Raw genomic sequence first — 24,685 nt, 5'->3', positions numbered from 1 at the left:
TTTGCCCTCTAGGTTATAGAGAGCTGGAAGTCCCATCCACCAAACTACCAGGTGTGATACAGGGAAGAGACTCAGGGGGTATCCTAATTTGGAGAAGAGCAGACCTAACTCAATCTATTAAATTAGTCAAACTAGGAACATTTTACTTCTGGCTAGAAATTAATAAGGAAATAATCTCAACAGAGAAAAATGTCCTCATGTGTGCTACCTATATCCCCCCACTAGAATCCCCATACTTTAACGATGACAGCTTCTCCATCCTAGAGGGGGAGATCAACAATTTCCAGGGACATGTACATGTACTAGTCTGTGGCGACCAACATGCCAGAACTGGACAAGAACCTGACACCCTCAGCACACAAGGGGACAAATACCTACCTGGAGGTGACATCATTCCTTCCCCCATATGCCCCCTTAGACACAACTACGACAACATAACCAACAAAAATGCAGCTCTGTTGGACGCTGGGTATGTACATAGTCAATGTTAGGCTTCAAGGGGCGTCCTTTGGTAGGACAAACACCATATTGAGACTGCATGCAGAATTCTGCAAAAATATCCTCAGTGTACAACGTAAAACACCAAATAATGCATGCAGAGCAGAATTGGGCCGATACCCGCTAATGATCCAAATTCAGAAAAGAGACGTTAAATTCTACAACCACCTAAAAGGAAGCGATTCTCTTGGCAGTAACTGTAGACTACTTTATCACTGACCTGAACCCAAAGTCTCATAGAGCGTTCACAGTCAGTCCTCTGACATCAGATCACAGCAAAATCACACTACTAGAACAGAGCTATGCTCAATCATGAGGCATCAAAGGAAGGAACTGAATAATATTAAGAATTGCAATACATAGAAGGAAAGTAGTGTGGAAATCTACCAAAAAACTATTAGGCAAAAACAAATTAAGTCCCATCTAGACAACTTCCTGGACAAAATGTTTCACTGTAATAGTGAAAGTGTAAACTTAGCAATAGAAAACCTTAAGAGTATATTTGACATCTCAGCTTCCCTATAAAATCTTAAAATGTCAAGCAGATATCCTAAGAAAATGAACAACAATGACAAATGGTTGGATGAAGAATGCAAAAACCTAAGAAAGAAACTGAGAAACCTATCCAACCAAAAACATAGAGACCCAGAAAACCTGAGCTTATGACCTCACTATGGTGAATCACTAAAACAATACAGAAATACACTACGGAAAAAGAAGGAACAGCACGTCAGAAATCAGCTCAATGTAATTGAAGAATCCATAGAATCAAACCACTTCTGGGAAAATTGGAACACACTAAACAAACAACAGCACCAAGAGTTATCTATCCAAAATGGAGATGTATGGATAAACCACTTCTCAAACCTTTTTGGACCTATAACAAAGAACAAACAGCTTAAACATATACATGATCAAATACAAATCTTAGAATCAACTATTAAAGGCTACCAGAACCCACTGGATTCTCCAATTACATTGAATGCACTGCAGAAAAAAAAGAAAAACAACTCCAACCCAAAAAAGCCTGTGGTGTTGACGGTATCCGCAATGAAATTATTAAATATTCAGACTACAAATGCCAATTGGCCATACTTAAACATTTTAACACCATCCTCAGCTCTGGCATCTTCCTCAATATTTGGAACCAAGGATTGATCACCCCAATCCACAAAAGTGTAGACAAATTTGACCCCAATAACTAACGTGGGATATGCGTCAACAGCAACCGTGGGAAAATCCTCTGCATTATCATTAACAGCAGACTTGTACATTTCCTCAGTGAAAACAATGTACTGAGCAAATGTCAAATTGGCTTTTTACCAAATTACCGTATGACAGACCACCCTACACACCCTAATTGACAAACACACAAACCAAAACTAAGGCAAAGTCTTCTCATGCTTTGTTGATTTCAAAAAAGCTTTTGACTCAATTTGGCATGAGAGTCTGCTATACAAATTGATGGAAAGCGGTGTTGTGGGAAAAACATACAATATTATAAGATCCATGTACACAAACAAGTGTGTGGTTAAAACTGGCAAAAAACACACACAGTTCTTCCCACAGTGCCGTGGGCTGGGACAGGGATGCAGCTTACGCCCCACGCTCTTCAACATATATATCACAAATTCAAATTCCATCTAGAGCACACAAAAAACTATACATACCTCGGCCTAAACATCAGTGCCACAGGTAACTTCCACAAAGCTGTGAACGAGCTGAGAGAAAATGCAAGAAGGGCCTTCTATGCCATCAAAAGGAACATACAATTCGACATACCAATTAGGATCTTGCTAAAAATACTTTGATCAGTTATAGAACAAATTGCCCTTTATGGTTGTGAGGTCTGGTGTCCGTCCAAGAATTCACAGAATGGGACAAACACCATATTGAGACACTGCATGCAGAATTCTGCAAAAATATCCTCAGTGTACAACGTAAAACACCAAATAATACATGCAGAGCAGAATTAGGCCGAAACCCGCTAATTATCAAAATCCAGAAAAGAGACATTAAATTCTACAACCACCTAAAAAGAAGCGATTCCCAAACCTTCCATAACAAAGCCATCACCTACAGAGAGATGAACCTGGAGAAGAGCCCCCTAAGCAAGCTGGTCCTGGGGCTCTGTTACAAACACAAACTGACCCCACAGAGCCCCATGACAGCAACACAGTTAGACCCAACCAAATCATGAGAAAACAAAAAAATAATAACACATTGGAAATAATTAACAAAAAACAGAGCAAACTAGAATGCTTTTTGGCTCTAAACAGAGAGTACACAGTGGCAGAATACCTGACCACTGTGACTGACCCAAACTTAAGGAAAGCTTTGACTATGTACAGACTCAGTGAGCATAGCCTTGCTATTGAGAAAGGCTGCCATAGGCAGACCTGCCTCTCAAGAGAAGACAGGCTATGTGCACACTGCCCACAAAATGAGGTGGAAACTGAGCTGCACTTCCTAACCTCCTGCCCAATGTATGACCATAATAGAGAGACATATTTTCCCACAGCAGCAAGATTTGTGACCTGTTGCCACAAGAAAAGGGCAACCAGTGAAGAACAAACACCATTGCAAATACAACCCATGTCTATGTTTATTTATCTTCCCTTTTGTCTTTATTCATTTGGAACTTTTGTGAGAAATGTTTACTGTTTAATTTTTATTGTTTATTTCACTTTTGTTTGTTAATTACTTCACCGGCTTTGGCAATGTAAACATATGTTTCCCATGCCAATAAAGACCTTAAATTGAATTGAAATTGAATTGAGAGAGAGACAGAGAGAGAGGGGTGGGAAGAGAAAGAAAGGACAGAGCGATGGGTGAGGGAGAAAGAGAAGGCAGAGAGAGGGGGGGAGAGAGAGTAGTTAGAGAGAAACAGAAGGAGAGAGACAGAAGGCAGATTCAAGCCCACAGCAGGTAATCTGTCTGCATGGTGAATCAGACCCAGGCAGAAGCAGTCACACACACAAAGACAGAAAGACTGATGTACAGACAAAAGCAGTCACAGACAGAGACAGAAAGACTGATGTACAGACAAGCAGTCACACACAGACACAGAAAGACTGATGTACAGACAAAAGCAGTCACAGACAGAGACAGAAAGACTGATGTACAGACAAGCAGACACACAGACACAGAAAGACTGATGTACAGACAGAAGCAGTCACACAGACACCGAAAGACTGATGTACAGACAGAAGCAGTCACACAGACACAGAAAGACTGATGTACAGCAGGAGACAGAAAAAGTTAACTCTGTAGCCTCAGATCTTTGTGATTGGTAGTGGAAGTGGTGCTGTCGACTGCTCTGACCTTCAGCCTCCGACTGTGACTGTCTGTCAAGTAGAAGTTCCAGAACCACAGGCAACCCTTATTATATTGATCCCTGCCTGCCCTCTTCGATGAAACTTTCTGTGGTCTGCTATTCTTAACGCCATCAACCAGAACTTTATTCTCTTTCCCTCCTCTTCCTTTCTCTCCCCCTTCTCTCCTTCTTATGCCTAATGGGCCTGCTCCCTCCACTCCCTACCCCCCACTCCTCTCTCTCTCCACCCTCCTCATATCCCTTCTCCCTCTCATCTCTTCTCCCCTTCTGCCTCTCCTCTCCCTTTTCCTCCCTCTTTCCTCATCTGTCCTCTCTCCTCCCCTCCTTCTCCCTGAAGTACCAGTACAACCAGGTGTCCATATGTCTCAGTTGAATGTTCAGAGGAGAGAGTGAAGGAGAGAGAAGAGAAGTGTGTATTTTTCTGCTCCATTTGTTAGCTAATGCAGTGCACTGAACTGAGCAGGTTACTATAGAAACCACTCCTCACAGACACGGAGTGGAAACATTTGATATAGACCTCCTAGACACACACAGAAGGACTAAGAGATGGAGACACACACACAGAGACAGCCACATACACTCAAATCAAATCAAAGTTTATTTGTCACGTGCGCCTGTCACAGGGGTCGTAAAATGGAGACCAAGACGCAGCGTGGATAGTGCTCATTTTCAGACTTTTTAATGAACACACTTGACAAAATAACAAACGACCAACACAGTCCCGTCAGGTACACTAGACTAGAACGGAAAACAACTACCCACAACCCCAAAGGAAAAACAGGCTGCCTAAGTATGGCTTCCAATCAGAGACAACGAAAGACACCTGCTTCTGATTGGAAACCATACCCGGCCGAACATGAAAACCAACACAATGTAGAAAATGATAACTAGAACAAACCCACATAGAAACAGAAAACCCAAAATACCTACAAAACAACCCCCCTGCCACGCCCTAACCACTCTACTATGGCAAATTACCTCTTTCACTGGTCAGGACGTGACAGCGCCGAATACAACAGGTGTAGACCTTACAGTGAAATGCTTACTTACAGGCTCTAACCAATAGTGCAAAAAAGGTATTAGGTGAACAATAGGTAGGTAAGGAAATAAAACAACAGTAAAAAGACAGGCTATATACAGTAGCGAGGCTATAAAAGTAGTGAGGCTACATAAAGACACCGGATAGTCAGGCTAATTGAGGTAGTATGTACATGTAGATATGGTTAAAGTGACTATGCATATATGATGAACAGAGAGTAGCAGTAGCATAAAAGATGCTTGTTTGCATCTCATAGATGCAAACAAGCAGGCACACACACACACACACACACACACACACACGTAAATACGACAGCTGCACTAAGGTAGGACACAGAAAAGTAATTTTAATAGAGCCATTATGGAGAACGCAGACAGTTTGCGTACTAGACTTTATAGCTTTATCATGTACACTTCAATCTAACAAACTGACCAGATGAGAGGGATATTGAGAGAATCATAAAGTCCCAGCAGTGAGCCAGCATATTATTGTTGTTATTACCATTACATATTACGGTGTCCCAAATGGCACCCTATTCCCTATCTAATGCGCTATAAAGGGAAACGTAGTGCAGTATAAAAGGAATATGGTGCCATTTGGGACACAGCACATGCTTTCTGTTGATACCAATGTTCTGCTGTATTTAGTGTCCATGGGGAGGTTGTATGAGCGGTGCCCTTAGACGACCATAGCAGACAAACACAGCTAATGCACATTACCCTGCACACATTTACTCACTGACCCTCTACTGTCTGTCTGTCTCTCAGTGGCCTTCGGCTGAGAGTGTGTGTGTGTGTGTGTGTGTGTGTGTGTTCTGCAGAATTTCAACACAGTCACAGTCAGTCAATCAAGGCAGGGGTTTGCATTCCTCTTCGCAGAAGGCTCTACCAGCAGCAGGTTATTAGTGGCAGTATGAATGGTCTGACTCGGTACAGAGACATCTATTCAGAGAGTGTGTAGAGGGTTATTTCAATGGCCATAAAAAGAACAGTCCTAGAGTTAGTCACTGTAGAGAGAAGGAACATGTTTTCACAAAATATCACGTTTTTTTTCTGTTGTAATCCTTCAGACAAATCTGAAATGGATTTGGTGCATTCTCCAGATGAATGTAGGGTGTCAAATCACAACGCATCTTTTGACCAATGGGTAAAATCATATATTCATTGTATACATACTCTTCTATTATTATCCGTTCAAAAGTTATTGGAGTGCTTACCCTTGTAGGATGGCCAAGAGTAGGGAGACTAAATCAATGGAGGCCAGAAAAGAAGAAAAAAAGTGGTCTGAAGTTAGGAAAATAGCATTGAGTCAGCTAGGCTGACTGGCCAATTGACAGGCTCACCGTTGAACTCATCATCTGTCTTCTCCAATCAGGAGGACATCAAACAATAACCAGGTAAGATAGATATCGATTTTGAGACATGACATATTTTAGGATACACTTTTCATATTAATGCAAAATTCCTGTTATTTTCTACGATTTCTCCAAAAAACAAGCGTATCGCTTGTGAAATGTCAACGGAGATGTCACGCCCTGACCTGAGAGAGACGGTTTATTTCTCTATTTTGTTAGGTCAGGGTGTGGGGTGGGCATTCTATGTTTTGTATTTCTTTGTTTTGAGCCGAGTATGGTTCCTAATCAGAGGCAGCTGTCTATCGTTGTCTCTGATTGGGAATCATACTTAGGCAGCTTTTTTCCCACCTGTGTTTTGTGGGTAGTTGTTTTCTGTTTTGTATTCGTTACCTGACGGAACTGTTTGGCTTTTCGTTTTTGTTTCTTTGTTCTAGCGTTTTGTTGTTTAATAAATATAATGAACACTTACCACGCTGCGCTTTGGTCCCCTCTCTACGACAGCCGTAACAGGAGCACTGAGCTTTTCATTTTCAAAGCCTTTTCATTTTAATTCAGCTAATTTATCATTTTGTCAAATCTTCAAAAAGTTACTGTGAGAAGCGGCACCGCTCAGTCAACAGAGCTATGTTCCAAAATATTTTTCTTTGGATAGAATGTTAATGATATGTCAGAGAAAGACCTCACTGAACCATTCAGAATATGAAGAATCATACTTGTCTTGGTAAAATTGATTTATTCATCACCAAAGCACGTTTCCCCCCACTTGGGGCAGAGTGGATACCATCTTGTATGTCTTATTGTACTATCAACACATTGGGATGTATCACACATATTACACAGGACAACATCTGTAGAATCCACATAGAGAGATAAGGCAGAGATAGAAATAGAGACAAAGAGTCGCACACAAAAAACTAGACATACCTCGGCCACAGGTAACTTCCACAAAGCTGTGAACGATCTGAGAGACAAGGCAAGAAGGGCCTTCTATGCCATCAAAAAGAACATAAAATTTGACATACCAATTGGGATCTGGCTAAAAATACTTTAATCAGTTATAGAACACATTGCCCTTTATGGTTGTGAGGTCTGGAGTCCGCTAACCAACCAAGAACTCACAAAATGAGACAAATACTAAATTGTGTCTCTGCATGCAGAATTCTGCAAAAATATCCCGTGCACAATGTAAAACACCAAATAATAAGTGCAGAGCAGAATTAGGCCAAAACCCGCTAATTATCAAAATCCTGAAAAGAGACGTTCAATTCTACAACCACGTAAAAAGAAGCGATTCCCAAACCTTCCATAACAAAGCCATCACCTGGAGAAGAGTCCCCTAAGCAAGCTGGTCCTGGGGCTCTGTTACAAACTAATTAGACCCAACCAAATCATTTGAAAACAAAAAGATAATTACTTGACAAATTTGAAAGAATAAAAAAAACAGAGCAAACTAGAATGCTATTTGGCCCTAAACAGAGAGTACAGTGGCAGAATACCTGACCACTTTGACTGACCTAAACTTAAGGAAAGCTTTGACTATGTACAGACTCAGTGAGCATAACCTTGCTATTGAGAAAGCTGCTGTAGGCAGACTGCCCACAAAATGAGGTGGAAACTGAGCTGCACTTCCTAACCTCCTGCCAAATGTATGACCATATTAGAGACACATATTTCCACCAGATTACACAGATCCACAAAGAATTCGAAAACAAACTCGATTTTGATAAACTCCCCTATCTACTGGGTGAAATACCACAGTGTGCCATCACAGCAGCAAGATTTGTGACCTGTTGCCACAAGAAAAGGGCAACCAGTGAAGAACAAACACCATTGTAAATAAAATGCATATTTATGTTTATTTATTTTCCCTTTTGTACTTTAACTATTTGCATATCATTTCAATACTGTATATAGACATAATATGACATTGCTGTGTGTGCAATGTTTACTGTAAAACATTTTTTATTGTTTATTTCACTTTTGTTTATTATCTATTTCACTTGCTTTGGCAATGTTAACATATGTTTCCCATGCCAATAAAGCTCTTAAATGAAAATTGTATTGAGATTATTATATATATATATATATATATATATATATATAATACAATATATATACATACACACACTATCTCTCTCTCTCTCTATATATATATACACACTATCTCGCTCTATATATATAAAGAGAAAGAGAGAGATGGAGATATATAGATACAGTAGAGAGAGGGATATATATATATATGTATATATATATAGAGAGAGATGGAGATATATAGATACAGTAGAGAGAGGGATATATGTATATATATATAGAGAGAGATGGAGATATATAGATACAGTAGAGAGAGGGATATATATATATATATATATATATATAGAGAGAGAGATGGAGATGTATAGATACAGTAGAGAGAGGGATATATATATATGTATATATATATAGAGAGAGCGATGGAGATAAATAGATACAGTAGAGAGAGGGATATATATATATATCTCCATCTCTCTCTCTCTATATATATATATATATATATATATATATATATATATATATATATATATATATATAGAGAGAGAGAGAGAGAGAGAGAGATGGAGATATATATATATAGATATATATATGTATATATATAGAGAGCGAGATGGAGATATATAGATACAGTAGAGAGAGGGATATATATATATATGAATATATATATAGAGAGAGATGGAGATATATAGATACAGTAGAGAGAGGGAGATATATATATATATATGTATATATATATATATATAGAGAGAGAGAGAGAGAGATGGAGATATATATATATGTATATATATATAGAGAGCGAGATGGAGATATATAGATACAGTAGAGAGAGGGATATATATATATATATATATGTATATATATAGAGAGAGAGCGATGGAGATAAATAGATACAGTAGAGAGAGGGATATATATATATGAATATATATAGAGAGAGAGATGGAGATATATAGATACAGTAGAGAGAGGGAGATATATATATATATATATATGTATATATATATATATATAGAGAGAGAGAGAGATGGAGATATATATATATATGTATATATATAGAGAGCGAGATGGAGATATATAGATACAGTAGAGAGAGGGATATATATATATATATATATATATATATATATATGAATATATATATAGAGAGAGAGATGGAGATATATAGATACAGTAGAGAGAGGGATATATATATGTATATATATATATATATATATATATAGATAGAGAGAGAGCGATGGAGATATATAGATACAGTAGAGAGAGGGATATATATATATATATGAATATATATAGAGAGAGAGATGGAGATATATAGATACAGTAGAGAGAGGGATATATATATATATGTATATATATAGAGAGAGAGAGATGGAGATATATAGATACAGTAGAGAGAGGGAGATATATATATATATATATATATATATATATATATATATATATATATAGAGAGAGAGAGAGAGAGAGAGAGAGAAAGAGAGAGACGGAGATATATAGATACAGAAGAGAGAGGGATATATATATATATATAGAGAGAGAGAGAGAGAAAGAGATACAGTAGATACAGTAGAGAGATAGAGATAGGGATCTTACCAGGTTGGCCAGGATGTAGTGGTAACTCTTAGCATTCTTCCCCTGTTCAACGATCTGGAGCAGAGCAGAAAAGACATGACTTTAGTGTGTGTGTGTGTGTGTGTGTGTGTGTGTGTGTGTGTGTGTGTGTGTGTGTGTGTGTGTGTGTGTGTGTGTGTGTGTGTGTGGTGTGTGTTCAGTAAACTGTACCCATGTAGCGACCTTGTCCAGGGCAGAAGCGACACCAACAAGGGTAAGACACTGTAACAGCAGGACTCAAAAAATATGAATATTCATTCGAATCATTCCTATAGTCTCATCCCATGCATACAGATAGACATAACAGCTTGTTAAATAGTAGGGATTGTAAATATTAACCAATACGAGTCAGTCCCCAATTGAAATATTTAAGATATGACTGCATTAGTCTGCGGACCCCAAACCGATCCAAATGTAGCATGAACCGGTCAGAAAATCCATTCAAACGTTATGAATCGCTAATTCACATTTATTTTTGCTCATGTTACATTCTTTCTACCTTCCAAAGATACCTCTCATCTTTTGTGACAACTCATGCGTCCTCTCCTTGAGTGTAGAACTAAGCATGTAACTGTATCGACAGTCATTGATCTTCAAGTCATGTTGCATTCTGACCAACACCAGGTAATATCAGTAGTCTAGTCAAACTGGGCACTGTGCCCTGCTTCTCACGCTGACCAACACCAGGTAATATCAGGACTCTAACATGGAGTGGGAAGGAGAGGAGAGGGAGTGGGGAGAAGAGGAGAGGGAGTGGGGAGGAGAGGAGAGGGACTGGGGAGGAGAGGAGATGGACTGGGGAGGAGAGGAGACAGACTGGGGAGGAGAGGAGAGGGACTGGGGAGGAGAGGCGAGATAGTGGGGAGGAGAGGAGATGGACTGGGGAGGAGAGGAGATGGACTGGGGAGGAGAGGAGATGGACTGGGGAGGAGAGGAGAGGGGAGAAGAGGAGAGATAGTGGGGAGGAGAGGAGAGGGACTGGGGAGGAGAGGAGACGGACTGGGGAGGAGAGGAGACGGACTGGGGAGGAGAGGAGAGGGACTGGGGAGGAGAGGAGATGGACTGGGGAGGAGAGGCGAGATAGTGGGGAGGAGAGGAGATGGAGTGAGGAGGAGAGGAGATGGACTGGGGAGGAGAGGCAAGATAGTGGGGAGGAGAGGAGATAGACTGGGGAGGAGAGGCGAGATAGTGGGGAGGAGAGGAGACGGACTGGGGAGGAGAGGAGAGGGACTGGGGAGGAGAGGCGAGATAGTGGGGAGGAGAGGAGATGGACTGGGGAGGAGAGGAGATGGACTGGGGAGGAGAGGTGAGATAGTGGGGAGGAGAGGAGATGGACTGGGGAGGAGAGGAGATGGACTGGGGAGGAGAGGCGAGATAGTGGGGAGGAGAGGAGACGGACTGGGGAGGAGAGGGACTGGGGAGGAGAGGAGATGGACTGAGGAGGAGAGGAGATGGACTGGGGAGGAGAGGCGAGATAGTGGGGAGGAGAGGGACTGGGGAGGAGAGGAGATGGACTGGGGAGGAGAGGTGAGATAGTGGGGAGGAGAGGAGACGGACTGGGGAGGAGAGGAGATGGACTGGGGAGGAGAGGAGACGGACTGGGGAGGAGAGGAGAGGGACTGGGGAGGAGAGGAGATGGACTGGGGAGGAGAGGCGAGATAGTGGGGAGGAGAGGAGAAGGACTGGGGAGGAGAGTATAGATAGTATTTGGTATTTGGTATTTGGTATTTTATTAGGATCCCCATTAGCTGTTGCAAAAGCAGCAGCTACTCTTCCTGGGGTTCACACAGAACATGAAATATAATACAGAACGACATAATACAGAACATCAATAGATAAGAACAGCTCAAGGACAGAACTACATACATTTTAAAAAGGCACACGTAGCCTTTCATATCAATGCATACACACAAACTATCTGGGTCAAATAGGGAAGAGGCGTTGTGCCGCGAGGTGATGCTTTATCTGTTTTTTGAAACCAGATATTCTGTTTATTTGGACAATAAATCAAATCAAAGTTTATTTGTCACGTGCGCCGAATACAACAGTGAAATGCTTACTTACAGGCTCTAACCAATAGTGCAAAAAAAGGTACAGTGAGGGAAAAAAGTCTTTGATCCCCTGCTGATTCTGTACGTTTGCCCACCGACAAAGAAATGATCAGTCTATAATTTTAATGGTAGGTTTATTTGAACAGTGAGAGACAGAATAACAACAAAAAAATCCAGAATAATGCATGTCAAAAATGTTAGAAATTGATTTGCATTTTCTGTCCATAATTTTATTTAAAGTACTCCAAAGTTTTTTATCCATCATTCTTTATGTCATTGATCTTGGCTTTATAATAAAGTTTCTTATTATTTTTGTTGAGTTTAGTCACATAATTTCTCAACTTGCATTTGGTAAGCCAGTCAGATATGCCACCAGACTTATTAGCCACTCATTTTGCCGCATCTCTTTCAACCATACAGTTTTTCAATTCCTCATCAATCCATGGAGCCTTAACAGTTCTAACAGTTAGTTTCTTAACAGGTGCATGTTCATCAATAATTAGAAGAAGCAATTTCATAAATTCATCAAGTGCAGCGTCTGGATGCTCCTCATTAATCACACAAGAACAACACGTATTTTTAACATCATCCACATAAGAGTCACAGCAAGATCTTTTGTATGATCTCTTATATACTATTTTAGGCCCAGCTGTTGGAACTTTGGCTTTCCTGGATATAGCCACTATATTGTGATCACGGCATCCAATGGGTATGGATAGAGCTTTAAAACGAAGTTCTACAGTATTAGTAAAAATGTGATTGTACATGTGGATGATCTTGTTCCTGTAGTGTTTGTAAACACCCTGGTAGGTTGATTAATAACCTGAACTAGATTACAGGCACTGGTTCCAGTAAAAAGCTTCCTCTTGAGCGGACAGCTAGATGAAAACCAGTCAATATTCAGGTCCCCAAGAAAGTAGACCTCTCTGTTTACATCACATACACTATCAAGCATTTCACACATATTATTTAGATACTGACTGTTAGCACTTGGTGGCCTATAGCAACACCCCAAAAGAAAAGGCTTTAGATGTGCCAAGTGAACCTGCAACCACAACACTTCAATAACACTTGACATAAGATCTTCTCTAAGCATTACAGGGATATGGCTCTGAATATATACAGCAACACCTCCCCCATAAGCATTTCTGTCTCTTCTATAGATTTTAAATCCTTGTATTGCTACTGATGTATCATCAAATGAATTATCTAAGTGAGTCTCAGAAATGTATAATATATGAACGTTATCTGATGTTAGCAAGTTATTGATTTCATGAACCTTATTTCTAAGGCTACATATATTAATATGGGCTATTTTCAGCCCTTTCCTGGGTAGATTATCAGAGATAGACATACTACTGAAAAGAGCAAATAAAGCAAGATAAAATAAATCTACATTCAGCAGTCCATTAATCAGTTGGTGTGTGTGTGTGTGTGTGTTGCGGGGTTGAAGCTACAAACAACTAGGCTTGGCTCTCTCATCCCTTCTAGGCTTCTGGGTGGGAGGGTGGACAATGAGCCTGTCATAGCAGATGTAAGCAATGTCCCCACACGCTCTGGCAGTTTTCATGGCTGGAATCAGTTCTTTCCTCTTCTGGCGCACAGCTTCAGGATAGTCCTCATTGAGGAAGATATACATTCCTCTCAAGTTCTTGGCTCTTTCCAGAACAGCTACCTTGTCCTTAAACCTCAGGAACTTGAGCACTATCACCTGGGCCGGTGGTGGGTTTCCCAGTCCTGTGGGCGCGCTCTACCTCAAACTTCCTGTGGTCCATCTTCAATTCCTCAGACTCCGTCCAGGTCTCATGTGGAGATTCTGCAATTCCGTTAACAACCATGTTGTACCGCCTTGATTGTCCCTCGAGTCTGATTTATCTGTCATTGTTATCATGGATTCACACACACAACTGACGTCCTCTCTCAAAGACTTACAGATTGCTGTCATCTTGCCGTTCTCCTGTTTCAACTCATCGAGCTGACCCTGGGAGAACTGCAAACTGTTCTTCAGGTCCTGGACCTCTATGGTCAGGTCGTCCATTCTTTTATTAGTAGAATCCATTTGGACCAAACACTTGAAGAGGTTGTAACAACTGCTTGTAGGTCTCTTTATGTTTGTTTAAAAGATCCTTCACGTGTGATAGAGAGACACCACTGTCCTCAACGGTTCTCCCGTCGGCTTTGGTCTTTGTCATGGTAGCTAGCAAACGTAGGTTACGCTGTTACTCCTCGCAGTTCCAGACAGGGCAGGTCACGGGGAAAAGTGAAAACAACAAACAGCAGGGATCTAGACAGCAACAAACCCGGAACAATCCGCGGTCCCAGCCAGAATGGCTAGCCGTGTTGCAGGCTGCGTTCAAGAAAACCCCGCTAGCTTGATATGCAGCTAGCTAGTAGCTAGGCTAGCTGCAACGCCAAATAGCTCCAAGAACTTAGGTAGCGGAGGAGAGGAGAGGGACTGGGGAGGAGAGGAGAGGGACTGGGGAGGAGAGGAGAAGGACTGGGGAGGAGAGTAGAGTAGAGGGAGTGGGGAGGAGAGGAGAGGGTAGAGAGGAGAGATAGTGGGGAGGAGAGGAGAGGGATTGTAGAGAAGTGGGAGTGGGGAGAAGAGGAGAGACAGTGGGGAGGAGAGGAGAGAGAGTGGCGAGAAGAGGAGAGGGATTGGAGAGGAGAGGGGCAGAGAGGAGAGGGATTGGAGAGGAGAAGGGGTGGGGAGGAGAGGAGAAAGAGTGGGGAGGAGAGGAGGGATAGTGGGGAGGAGAGGGAGTGGGGAGGAGAGGGGAGAGATTGAGATGAGATGGACTGGGGAGGAGAGGGAGTGGGGAGGAGAGGAGAGGGTAAGAGATTTTAGGTGAGGCGAGGAGAAGAGAGGAGAATAGAAATTGTAGTGTAAAGGGTATGGTTCCGTGTGGCTCAGTTGGTTGTGGGTTCGCCAGGGTTGTGCGTTCGCCAGGGTTGCGGGTTCGATTCCCACGGGGGACTGGTATAAAAAATGTATGCACTCACTATTGTAAGTCGCTTTGGATAAGAGCATCTGCTAAATGACTAAAAAGGAAATCTATACAGCTATAGAGTTCTATGAATGAATCCATTTGTGTAGTTGTTAATTCGATAGGGACAGATAAACTGATAATCATTTGATTCATAGATATGTACTGCTTGGTGTATACGTCTGAGGCTATAGACAGATAGAGTGGGGGTTCTGTAACTGACAGATAGAGTAGGGGTTCTGCAACTGACAGAGAGAGTGCTGGTTCTGTAACTGACATATAGACTGGGGGTTCTGTAACTGACAGATAGAGTGGGAGTTCTGTAACTGACAGATAGAGTGGGGGTTCTGTAACTGACAGATAGAGTGCGGGTTCTGTAAATGACAGATAGAGTGGGTGTTCTGTAACTGACAGAGTGCTGGTTCTATAACTGACAGATAGAGTGGAGGTTCTGTAACTAACTTCTAGAGTGGGGGTTCTGTAACTGCCGGAAAGAGTGGGGGTTCTGTAACTGACAGATAGAGTGGGGGTTCTGTAACTGACAGATAGAGTGGGGGTTCTGTAACTGACAGATAGAGTGGGGGTTCTGTAACTGACATATAGAGTGGGGGTTCTGTAACTGACAGAGAGTGGGGGTTCTGTAACTGACAGATAGATTGGGGGTTGTGTAACTGACAGATAGAGTGGGGGTTCTGTAACTAACAGATATAGTGCTGGTTCTGTAACTGACATAGAGTGGGGGTTCTGTAACTGACAGATAGAGTGGGGGTTCTGTAACTGACAGATAGAGTGGGGGTTCTGTAACTAACAGATATAGTGCTGGTTCTGTAACTGACAGATAGAGTGGGGGTTATGTTACTGACAGATAGATTGGGGGTTCTGTAACTAACAGATAGAGTGGGGGTTCTGTAACTGACAGATAGAGTGCTGGTTCTGTAACTGACAGATATAGTGGGGGTTCTGTAAATGACATATAGAGTGCTGGTTCTGTAACTGACAGAGTGGGGGTTCTGTAACTGACAGATATAGTGGGGGTTCTGTAACTGACAGATATAGTGGGGGTTCTGTAACAGACAGATAGAGTGGGGGTTCTGTAACTGACAGATAGAGTGGGGGTTCTGTAACTGACAGATAGAGTGGGGGTTCTGTAACTGACAGATAGAGTGGGGTTCTGTAACTAACATATATAGTGGGGGTTCTGTAACTGACATATAGAGTGGGGGTTCTGTAACTGACAGAGAGTGGGGGTTCTGTAACTGACAGATAGAGTGCTGGTTCTGTAACTGACAGATAGATTGGGGGTTGTGTAACTGACAGATAGAGTGGGGGTTCTGTAACTAACAGATATAGTGCTGGTTCTGTAACTGACATAGAGTGGGGGTTCTGTAACTGACAGATAGAGTGGGGGTTCTGTAACTGACAGATAGAGTGGGGGTTCTGTAACTAACAGATATAGTGCTGGTTCTGTAACTGACAGATAGAGTGGGGGTTATGTTACTGACAGATAGATTGGGGGTTCTGTAACTAACAGATAGAGTGGGGGTTCTGTAACTGACAGATAGAGTGCTGGTTCTGTAACTGACAGATATAGTGGGGGTTCTGTAAATGACATATAGAGTGCTGGTTCTGTAACTGACAGAGTGGGGGTTCTGTAACTGACAGATATAGTGGGGGTTCTGTAACTGACAGATATAGTGGGGGTTCTGTAACAGACAGATAGAGTGGGGGTTCTGTAACTGACAGATAGAGTGCTGGTTCTGTAACTGACAGATAGAGTGGGGGTTATGTTACTGACAGATAGATTGGGAGTTCTGTAACTAACAGATAGAGTGGGGGTTCTGTAACTGACAGATAGAGTGCTGGTTCTGTAACTGACAGATATAGTGGGGGTTCTGTAAATGACATATAGAGTGCTGGTTCTGTAACTGACAGAGTGGGGGTTCTGTAACTGACAGATATAGTGGGGGTTCTGTAACTGACAGATAGAGTGGGGTTCTGTAACTGACAGATAGAGTGGGGTTCTGTAACTGACAGATAGAGTGCTGGTTCTGTAACTGACAGATAGAGTGCTGGTTCTGTAACTAACAGATAGAGTGGGGGTTCTGTAACTGACAGATAGAGTGGGGGTTCTGTAACTGACAGATCGAGTGGGGGTTCTGTAACTGACAGATTGGGGTTCTGTAACTGACAGATAGAGTGGGGGTTCTGTAACTGACAGATAGAGTGGGGATTCTGTAACTAACAGATATAGTGCTGGTTCTGTAACTGACAGATATAGTGGGGGTTCTGTAAATGACATATAGAGTGCTGGTTCTGTAACTGACAGATATAGTGGGGGTTCTGTAAATGACATATAGAGTGCTGGTTCTGTAACTGACAGAGTGGGGGTTCTGTAACTGACAGAGTGGGGGTTCTGTAACTGACAGATATAGTGGGGGTTCTGTAACTGACAGATAGAGTGGGGGTTCTGTAACTGACAGATATAGTGGGGGTTCTGTAACTGACAGATAGAGTGGGGTTCTGTAACTGACAGATAGAGTGGGGGTTCTGTAACTGACAGATAGAGTGGGGGTTCTGTAACTGACAGATAGAGTGGGGGTTCTGTAACTGACAGATAGAGTGGGGGTTCTGTAACTGACAGAGAGTGGGGGTTCTGTAACTGACAGATAGAGTGCTGGTTCTGTAACTGACAGATAGATTGGGGGTTCTGTAACTGACAGATAGAGTGGGGGTTCTGTAACTAACAGATATAGTGCTGGTTCTGTAACTGACAGATATAGTGGGGGTTCTGTAACAGACAGATAGAGTGGGGGTTCTGTAACTGACAGATAGATTGCTGGTTCTGTAACTGACAGATAGAGTGGGGTTTATGTTACTGACAGATAGATTGGGAGTTCTGTAACTAACAGATAGAGTGGGGGTTCTGTAACTGACAGATATAGTGGGGGTTCTGTAAATGACATATAGAGTGCTGGTTCAGTAACTGATAGAGTGGGGGTTCTGTAACTGACAGATATAGTGGGGGTTCTGTAACTGACAGATAGAGTGGGGTTCTGTAACTGACAGATAGAGTGGGGTTCTGTAACTGACAGATAGAGTGGGGGTTCTGTAACTGACAGATTGAGTGGGGGTTCTGTAACTGACATATAGAGTGCTGGTTCTGTAACTGACAGACTGCTGGTTCTGAAACTGACATATAGATTGGGGGTTCTGTAACTGACAGATAGAGTGCTGGTTCTGTAACTGACAGATAGAGTGGGGGTTATGTAACTAACAGATAGAGTGGGTGTTCTGTAACTGACAGATAGAGTGCTGGTTCTGTAACTGACAGATATAGTGGGGGTTCTGTAAATGACATATAGCGTGCTGGTTCTGTAACTGACAGAGTGGGGGTTCTGTAACTGACAGATATAGTGGGGGTTCTGTAACTGACAGATATAGTGGGGGTTCTGTAACTGACAGATAGAGTGGGGTTCTGTAACTGACAGAGTGGGGGTTCTGTAACTGACAGATAGAGTGGGGTTCTGTAACTGACAGATAGAGTGGGGGTTCTGTAACTGACAGATAGAGTGGGGGTTCTGTAACTGACAGATAGAGTGCTGGTTCTGTAACTGACAGATAGAGTGGGGGTTCTGTAACTGACAGATAGAGAGGGGGTTCTGTAACTGATCATGGAATTTACATGACCTCACACAATCCCAACATATTTCCTTCCTCTAAGAGTCTCCCAAACGTTAATATCCTGTGTGTGTGTGTGTGTGTGTGTGTGTGTGTGTGTGTGTGTGTGTGTGTGTGTGTGTGTGTGTGTGTGTGTGTGTGTGTGTGTGTGTGTGTGTGTAGCAGGCTGGAAGGCATGGCAGACAGTTGCATTAGTTATTAAGGGTGACCCTAGCACAAGGCATGTCCTGCAGCGCAATGTAGCCTCCGGTGAGGAGAGGCACGTGGCCTAGAGATGCTGATACCCAAGACTGGGGGAAGATGATGGAGAGGCACGTGGCCTAGAGACGCTGATACCCAAGACTGGGGGAAGATGATGGAGAGGCACGTGGCCTAGAGACGCTGATACCCAAGACTGGGGGAAGATGATGGAGAGGCACGAGGCCTGGAGACACTGATACCCAAGACACTGGGGAGCAACATCAGCACAAGAACTGTCCGTCGGGAGCTTCATGAAATGGTTTTCCGTAGCCGAGCAGCCACACACAAGCCTAAGATCACCATGCACAATACCAAGCGTCGGCTGGTGTGGTGTAATGTTTGCCGCCATTAGACTCTGGAGCAGTGGAAACACGTTCTCTGTAGTGATGAATCACGCTACACTATCTCGCAGTCCAACGGACAAATCTGGGTTTGGCGGACGCCAGGAGAACGCTACCTTCCCCAATACATAGTGCCAACTGTAATGTTTGTTGGAGATGGAACAATGGTCTGTGGCTGTTTTCCATGGTTCAGGCTAGGCCCCTTAGTTCCAGTGAAGGGAAATCTTAATGCTACAGCATACAATGACATTCAAGATGATTCTGTCCTTCCAACTTTGTGGCAACAGTTTGGGGAAGGCCCTTTCCTGTTTCAGCATGACAATGCCCCTGTGCACAAAGCGAGGTCCATACAGAAATGGTTTGTCGAGATCGGTGTGGAAGAACTTGACTGCACTACACAGAGCCCTGACCTCAACCTTTGGGATGAATTGGAACGTCGACTGCGAGCCAGGCCTAATCGCCCAACATCAGTGCCCGACCTCACTAATGCTCGTGGCTGAATGGAAGCAAGTCCCCGCAGCAAAGTTCAAATATCTAGTGGAAAGCCTTCCTAGAAGAGTAGAGACTGTTATAGCAGCAAAGGGGGGACCAACTCCATATTAACGCGCATGATTTTGGAATGATATGTTCATGCTAACATTTGTGTGCCTGCATACGTGTATGTGTCTGTGTGTGCACATGTGTGTCACTGTGCGTGTGTATAATAGACAGGCTGCTATAGAGGCAGAGAGCAGGGTGCAGACCTCTGTGATGGATGGAGTCTGTCTGAGCGGAGAACTGCTATGGCTCAGCTGCTGTAAACTGGTGAGAAGTGAAGCAACTACCTTAAGTGTGGACACCGGGTCATCAATAACACTCACACACACCAGACACTGCCTTCACACAGCTAGAGCCAAGCGTTAGAGGAGAGAGAGGGGATAGAGGTCTCTGTTCTTTCTGTGTGTGTGTGTGTGTGTGGGAGGGGGAAGGACGTATAAGTATGGGGGAGTGGGTGGGGTAGTGGTGTGTGTGTGTGTGTGTGTGTGTGTGTGTGTGTGTGTGTGTGTGTGTGTGTGTGTGTGTGTGTGTGTGTGTGTGTGTGTGTGTGTGGGGGGGCGGGAGGGGGAAGGACGTATAAGTATGGGGGAGTGGGTGGGGTAGTGGTGTGTGTGTGTGTGTGTGTGTGTGTGTGTGTGTGTGTGTGTGTGTGTGTGTGTGTGTGTGTGTGTGTGTGTGTGTGTCATTAATTGCTATGCCAGGATACACCCTTCCCAGGCAGCAGTAGCGTGGAGAGTAAGTGTTTCTCTACAGCTCCAAATGTCAACCTAACCGTATCCATATCTCCTGTCTGTAATACACTGAGACTAATAAACTACACTGGACGACCACTGCCTGGGAGGTTCATCTCTTCCACAGGTTGGACTTTATTGTCAGGAATCATGCCCTGGAGGCAGCTCTACAAAGTAGTCACTCTCTGGCACAACCACAAAGTCATAAAGTCTGAAACCCTAACCTAACCCTTACCTTAACCATAACCTGAACCACACTTCTAACCCGAATGCCTAATCTTAACATTAAATAACAACCAAAAAGGTCATTTTTGTTTTTACACATTTTTATGATATAGCCCATTTGGACTTTACAGCTGGCCTATCAAGCGGAAGATTCTTGACAATAAACATCAACCTGCCAACCTTACCATCACTCTCTCTTTTTATTACTCTCTGTCTTTCTCTGTCCCCTCTTTTGCTGGCTATGTGGTATTTATTTAAATTATGTCACACGTGCAACAGAGCAATCAATGCTTTCTCAAATGTCTGGATTTAATTTAATTCACAGAAAGCAAAATTACGATGGCACAAAGCAGGCCCACTTTTCTAATTCGCACAGCATTTTTATGTGACCCAGTTCTGGCTGATCCAGATCTGTGAAAGTTCTGGCTTATGTATGGCAGCCGAATCATGGACCAATGCTTGCCATTTTTGCCATTACTGGCCCAATACTAGCGATGGAGATGACTGGCTCAATCTCTCAGTCTCTTCTCTCGTTACCTTTTTCAGGATGAGGTGAGTCTCTCAGTCTCTCATTACCTTTTTCAGGATGAGGTGAGTCTCTCAGTCTCTCGTTACCTTTTAGAGGATGAGGTGAGTCTCTCAGTCTCTCATTACCTTTTTGAGGATGAGGTGAGTCTCTGTCTCTCATTACCTTTTAGAGGATGAGGTGAGTCTCTCAGTCTCTCATTACCTTTTTGAGGATGAGGTGAGTCTCTGTATCTCGTTACCTTTTAGAGGATGAGGTGAGTCTCTCAGTCTCTCGTTACCTTTTAGAGGATGAGGTGAGTCTCTCAGTCTCTCATTACCTTTTAGAGGATGAGGTGAGTCTCTCAGTCTCTCGTTACCTTTTAGAGGATGAGGTGAGTCTCTCAGTATCTCATTACCTTTTTGAGGATGAGGTGAGTCTCTCAGTCTCTCGTTACCTTTTTGAGGATGAAGTGAGTCTCTCAGTCTCTCATTACCTTTTTGAGGAGGAGATGAATCTCTCAGTCTCTCGTTAACTTTAAGAGGATGGAGATGAATCTCTCAGTCTCTCGTTAACTTTAAGAGGATGGAGATGAATCTCTCAGTCTCTCGTTAACTTTAAGAGGATGGAGATGAATCTCTCAGTCTCTCGTTACCTTTTTGAGGATGAGGTGAGTCTCTCAGTCTCTCGTTACCTTTTTGAGGATGAGATGAATCTCTCAGTCTCTCATTACCTTTTTGAGGATGGAGATGAATCTCTCTACCTCTCGTTACCTTTTTGATGATGGAGGTGAGTCTTTCGGTCTCACAGTCGATGATGATCTGTCCCTCCTTCCTCTTGTCCAGGTCTTGAAACACCTTGAGGAATGAGGCCTCTGTCATGGTCTCAACGTTGACAGACGTCACCAGCCAGCTCCTCTCAGCAGCCGTGTCCAGGACCTTCTGCAGCACAGACAAGCCTACAAGTCAGGGGCAAAGGTCACAGGTCAGGGGTTAGAGGTGAACTATGGATGTGTTCCAAAAGGCATCATACTCCCAAGGTGCCCTGGATAGGCTTATCCATCAATAATAATGCTGTCATGCTAACATAGGCCTATCCATCCATAACACATCTGTCATGCTAACATACAGTAGGACTATCCATCAATAATACATCTGTTATGCTAACATACAGTAGGACTATCCATCAATAATACATCTGTCATGCTAAAATACAGTAGGACTATCCATCAATAATACATCTGTTATGCTAACATACAGTAGGACTATCCATCAATAATACATCTGTTATGCTAACATACAGTGGGACTGTCCATCAATAATACATCTGTTATGCTAACATACAGTAGGACTATCCATCAATAATACATCTGTTATGCTAACATACAGTAGGACTATCCATCAATAATACATCTGTTATGCTAACATACAGTAGGACTATCCATCAATAATACATGTCATGCTAACATACAGTAGGACTATCCATCAATAATACATCTGTCATGCTAACATACAGTAGGACTATCCATCAATAATACATCTGTCATGCTAACATACAGTAGGACTATCCATCAATAATACATCTGTCATGCTAACATACAGTAGGACTATCCATCAATAATACATCTGTCATGCTAACATACAGTAGGACTATCCATCATAAGACTTTCTGACAGCACAGCAATATAATATCTGATTTCCGTCTCCAGAGGGATAGTTCATTATGATGACTGGGATGCCATGATTTTACAGCACTCGGTGCTACTCTGAATAATCCCTCCACACACAAACACACACACACTCACAGACACACGCACGCACGCACACACACACACACACACAGGGCCAGCCCCAGGCATAAGCTTTTATTGTTTTAGGAACTCAGGCGGGGTCTCAGATTACTATTGAGAGTAAGAATAGTAGAATACACCAGGTACAATTTCAAAATGTGTTTGTGTATCAGCAGTTTTTCTCTTGTTATGTCAGTCACTGACAGTCACTCAATTAGCCATGTCAGCTAACAATGTTTAGATTAGTCAATTAGTCTAGCCAGCTATCTAAATTTGTAGTAATCATGGCCGAATACTAACCGGGCACGCAGTGCACATGCCCAGGGGCCCTGATGTCCAGAGGGTCCCCATTGATTTTGTTCGTAATTCTCACTCAGATATCATATTAACATGGCATAAGTCATTAAGAAATGTGTAGAATTGCAGGAAATTATCTGTAAAACTAAAACAAAATGCTGTCTTCCCCATGGCAAAATTAGTAGAATTGCATGAAATGTGTCATAAAAAATGCAATATTTTCTCTACGACCCATGGCAAAATGTGTAGAATTGCAGGAAATTAAATGTAAACTTTTCTCTCGTCGTCAAGAGGGGGGCCACTAAAATGTTTGCCCCGAGGTGGGGGCCCCACAACCAAAGCTCAAGGCTCAAGGCTCAAGGCTAGGGCTGGCCCTGCACACACACGCACACACCCAGACATCCACACAAATGCACACAGACCCTCAGAGGCACCAATTACACCCAGGCCACTCCATTAAGCTGTCCCCATAGGCTAAAAGCATCTAAAGCATAATGGGGGAACAGGCTAGGGAGCATCATGGGAGAACACACAGAGACAGGAAATAAGACGCGATTAGGGAATGCATCGATCATGCCTGCCGATTTAGAGTGTGGGAGCAACACACACACACAGTATCATGTTAGACCAATCAGAATCCTTCTGGGAGGGGAGAGACAGTTGTTCCAGGAGGTAAACAAAGCTTTTACAAGCAGCAGAGCGGCGGCCATTACTGAACCAAATACTGAATTATACCAATTACATTATAACATAAGCTAATATTCCACCCAGCCAATCACAACTACACTACAGAGAATAATCAGAAATTGCATTTTTGTATGCAATCACTATTCTTGGTGAGGATGTCTGATGCATACATATGACCCTCTTTACATATTTCATATGCCATATTTGCAGCAGGGTTGTTGGTGTGTCTAACTAGTCAGAGTTATGGTGAAAGGTGATGGATGTCTGGCTGTCTAACTAGTCAGAGTTATGGTGAAAGGTGATGGATGTCTGGCTGTCTAACTAGTCAGAGTTATGGTGAAAGGTGATGGATGTCTGGCTGTCTAACTAGTCAGAGTTATGGTGAAAGGTGATGGATGTCTGGCTGTCTAACTAGTCAGAGTTATGGTGAAAGGTGATGGATGCCTGGCTGTCTAACTAGTCAGAGTTATGGTGAAAGGTGATGGATGTCTGGCTGTCTAACTAGTCAGAGTTATGGTGAAAGGTGATGGATGCCTGGCTGTCTAACTAGTCAGAGTTATGGTGAAAGGTGATGGATGTCTGGCTGTCTAACTAGTCAGAGTTATGGTGAAAGGTGATGGATGCCTGGCTGTCTAACTAGTCAGAGTTATGGTGAAAGGTGATGGATGTCTGGCTGTCTATCTAGTCAGAGGTATGGTGAAAGGTGATGGATGTCTGGCTGTCTAACTAGTCAGAGTTATGGTGAAAGGT

At 42.8% G+C, this 24,685-nt stretch overlaps 1 protein-coding gene across 1 annotated transcript in view; it reads right to left on the bottom strand.

The window, feature by feature from the left end:
* Positions 1-6,967: 6,967 nt before the first annotated feature.
* Positions 6,968-24,685, bottom strand: part of LOC106612061 (glutamate receptor 1-like) — a 124,707-nt gene continuing 106,989 nt past the window's right edge. The window contains exons 4-6 of the mRNA XM_014212879.2: positions 21,936-22,120; positions 9,850-9,903; positions 6,968-7,030 (exon numbers count right to left, since the gene is read on the bottom strand). Coding sequence (XP_014068354.2) covers positions 6,968-7,030; positions 9,850-9,903; positions 21,936-22,120 — 302 coding nt within the window. The remainder of the gene's footprint in view (positions 7,031-9,849; positions 9,904-21,935; positions 22,121-24,685) is intronic.

Source organism: Salmo salar, chromosome ssa09 (assembly GCF_905237065.1).
Source record: "Salmo salar chromosome ssa09, Ssal_v3.1, whole genome shotgun sequence".
Lineage (NCBI taxonomy): Eukaryota > Metazoa > Chordata > Actinopteri > Salmoniformes > Salmonidae > Salmo > Salmo salar.
This window is presented reverse-complemented; position numbering and strand designations above follow the sequence as displayed.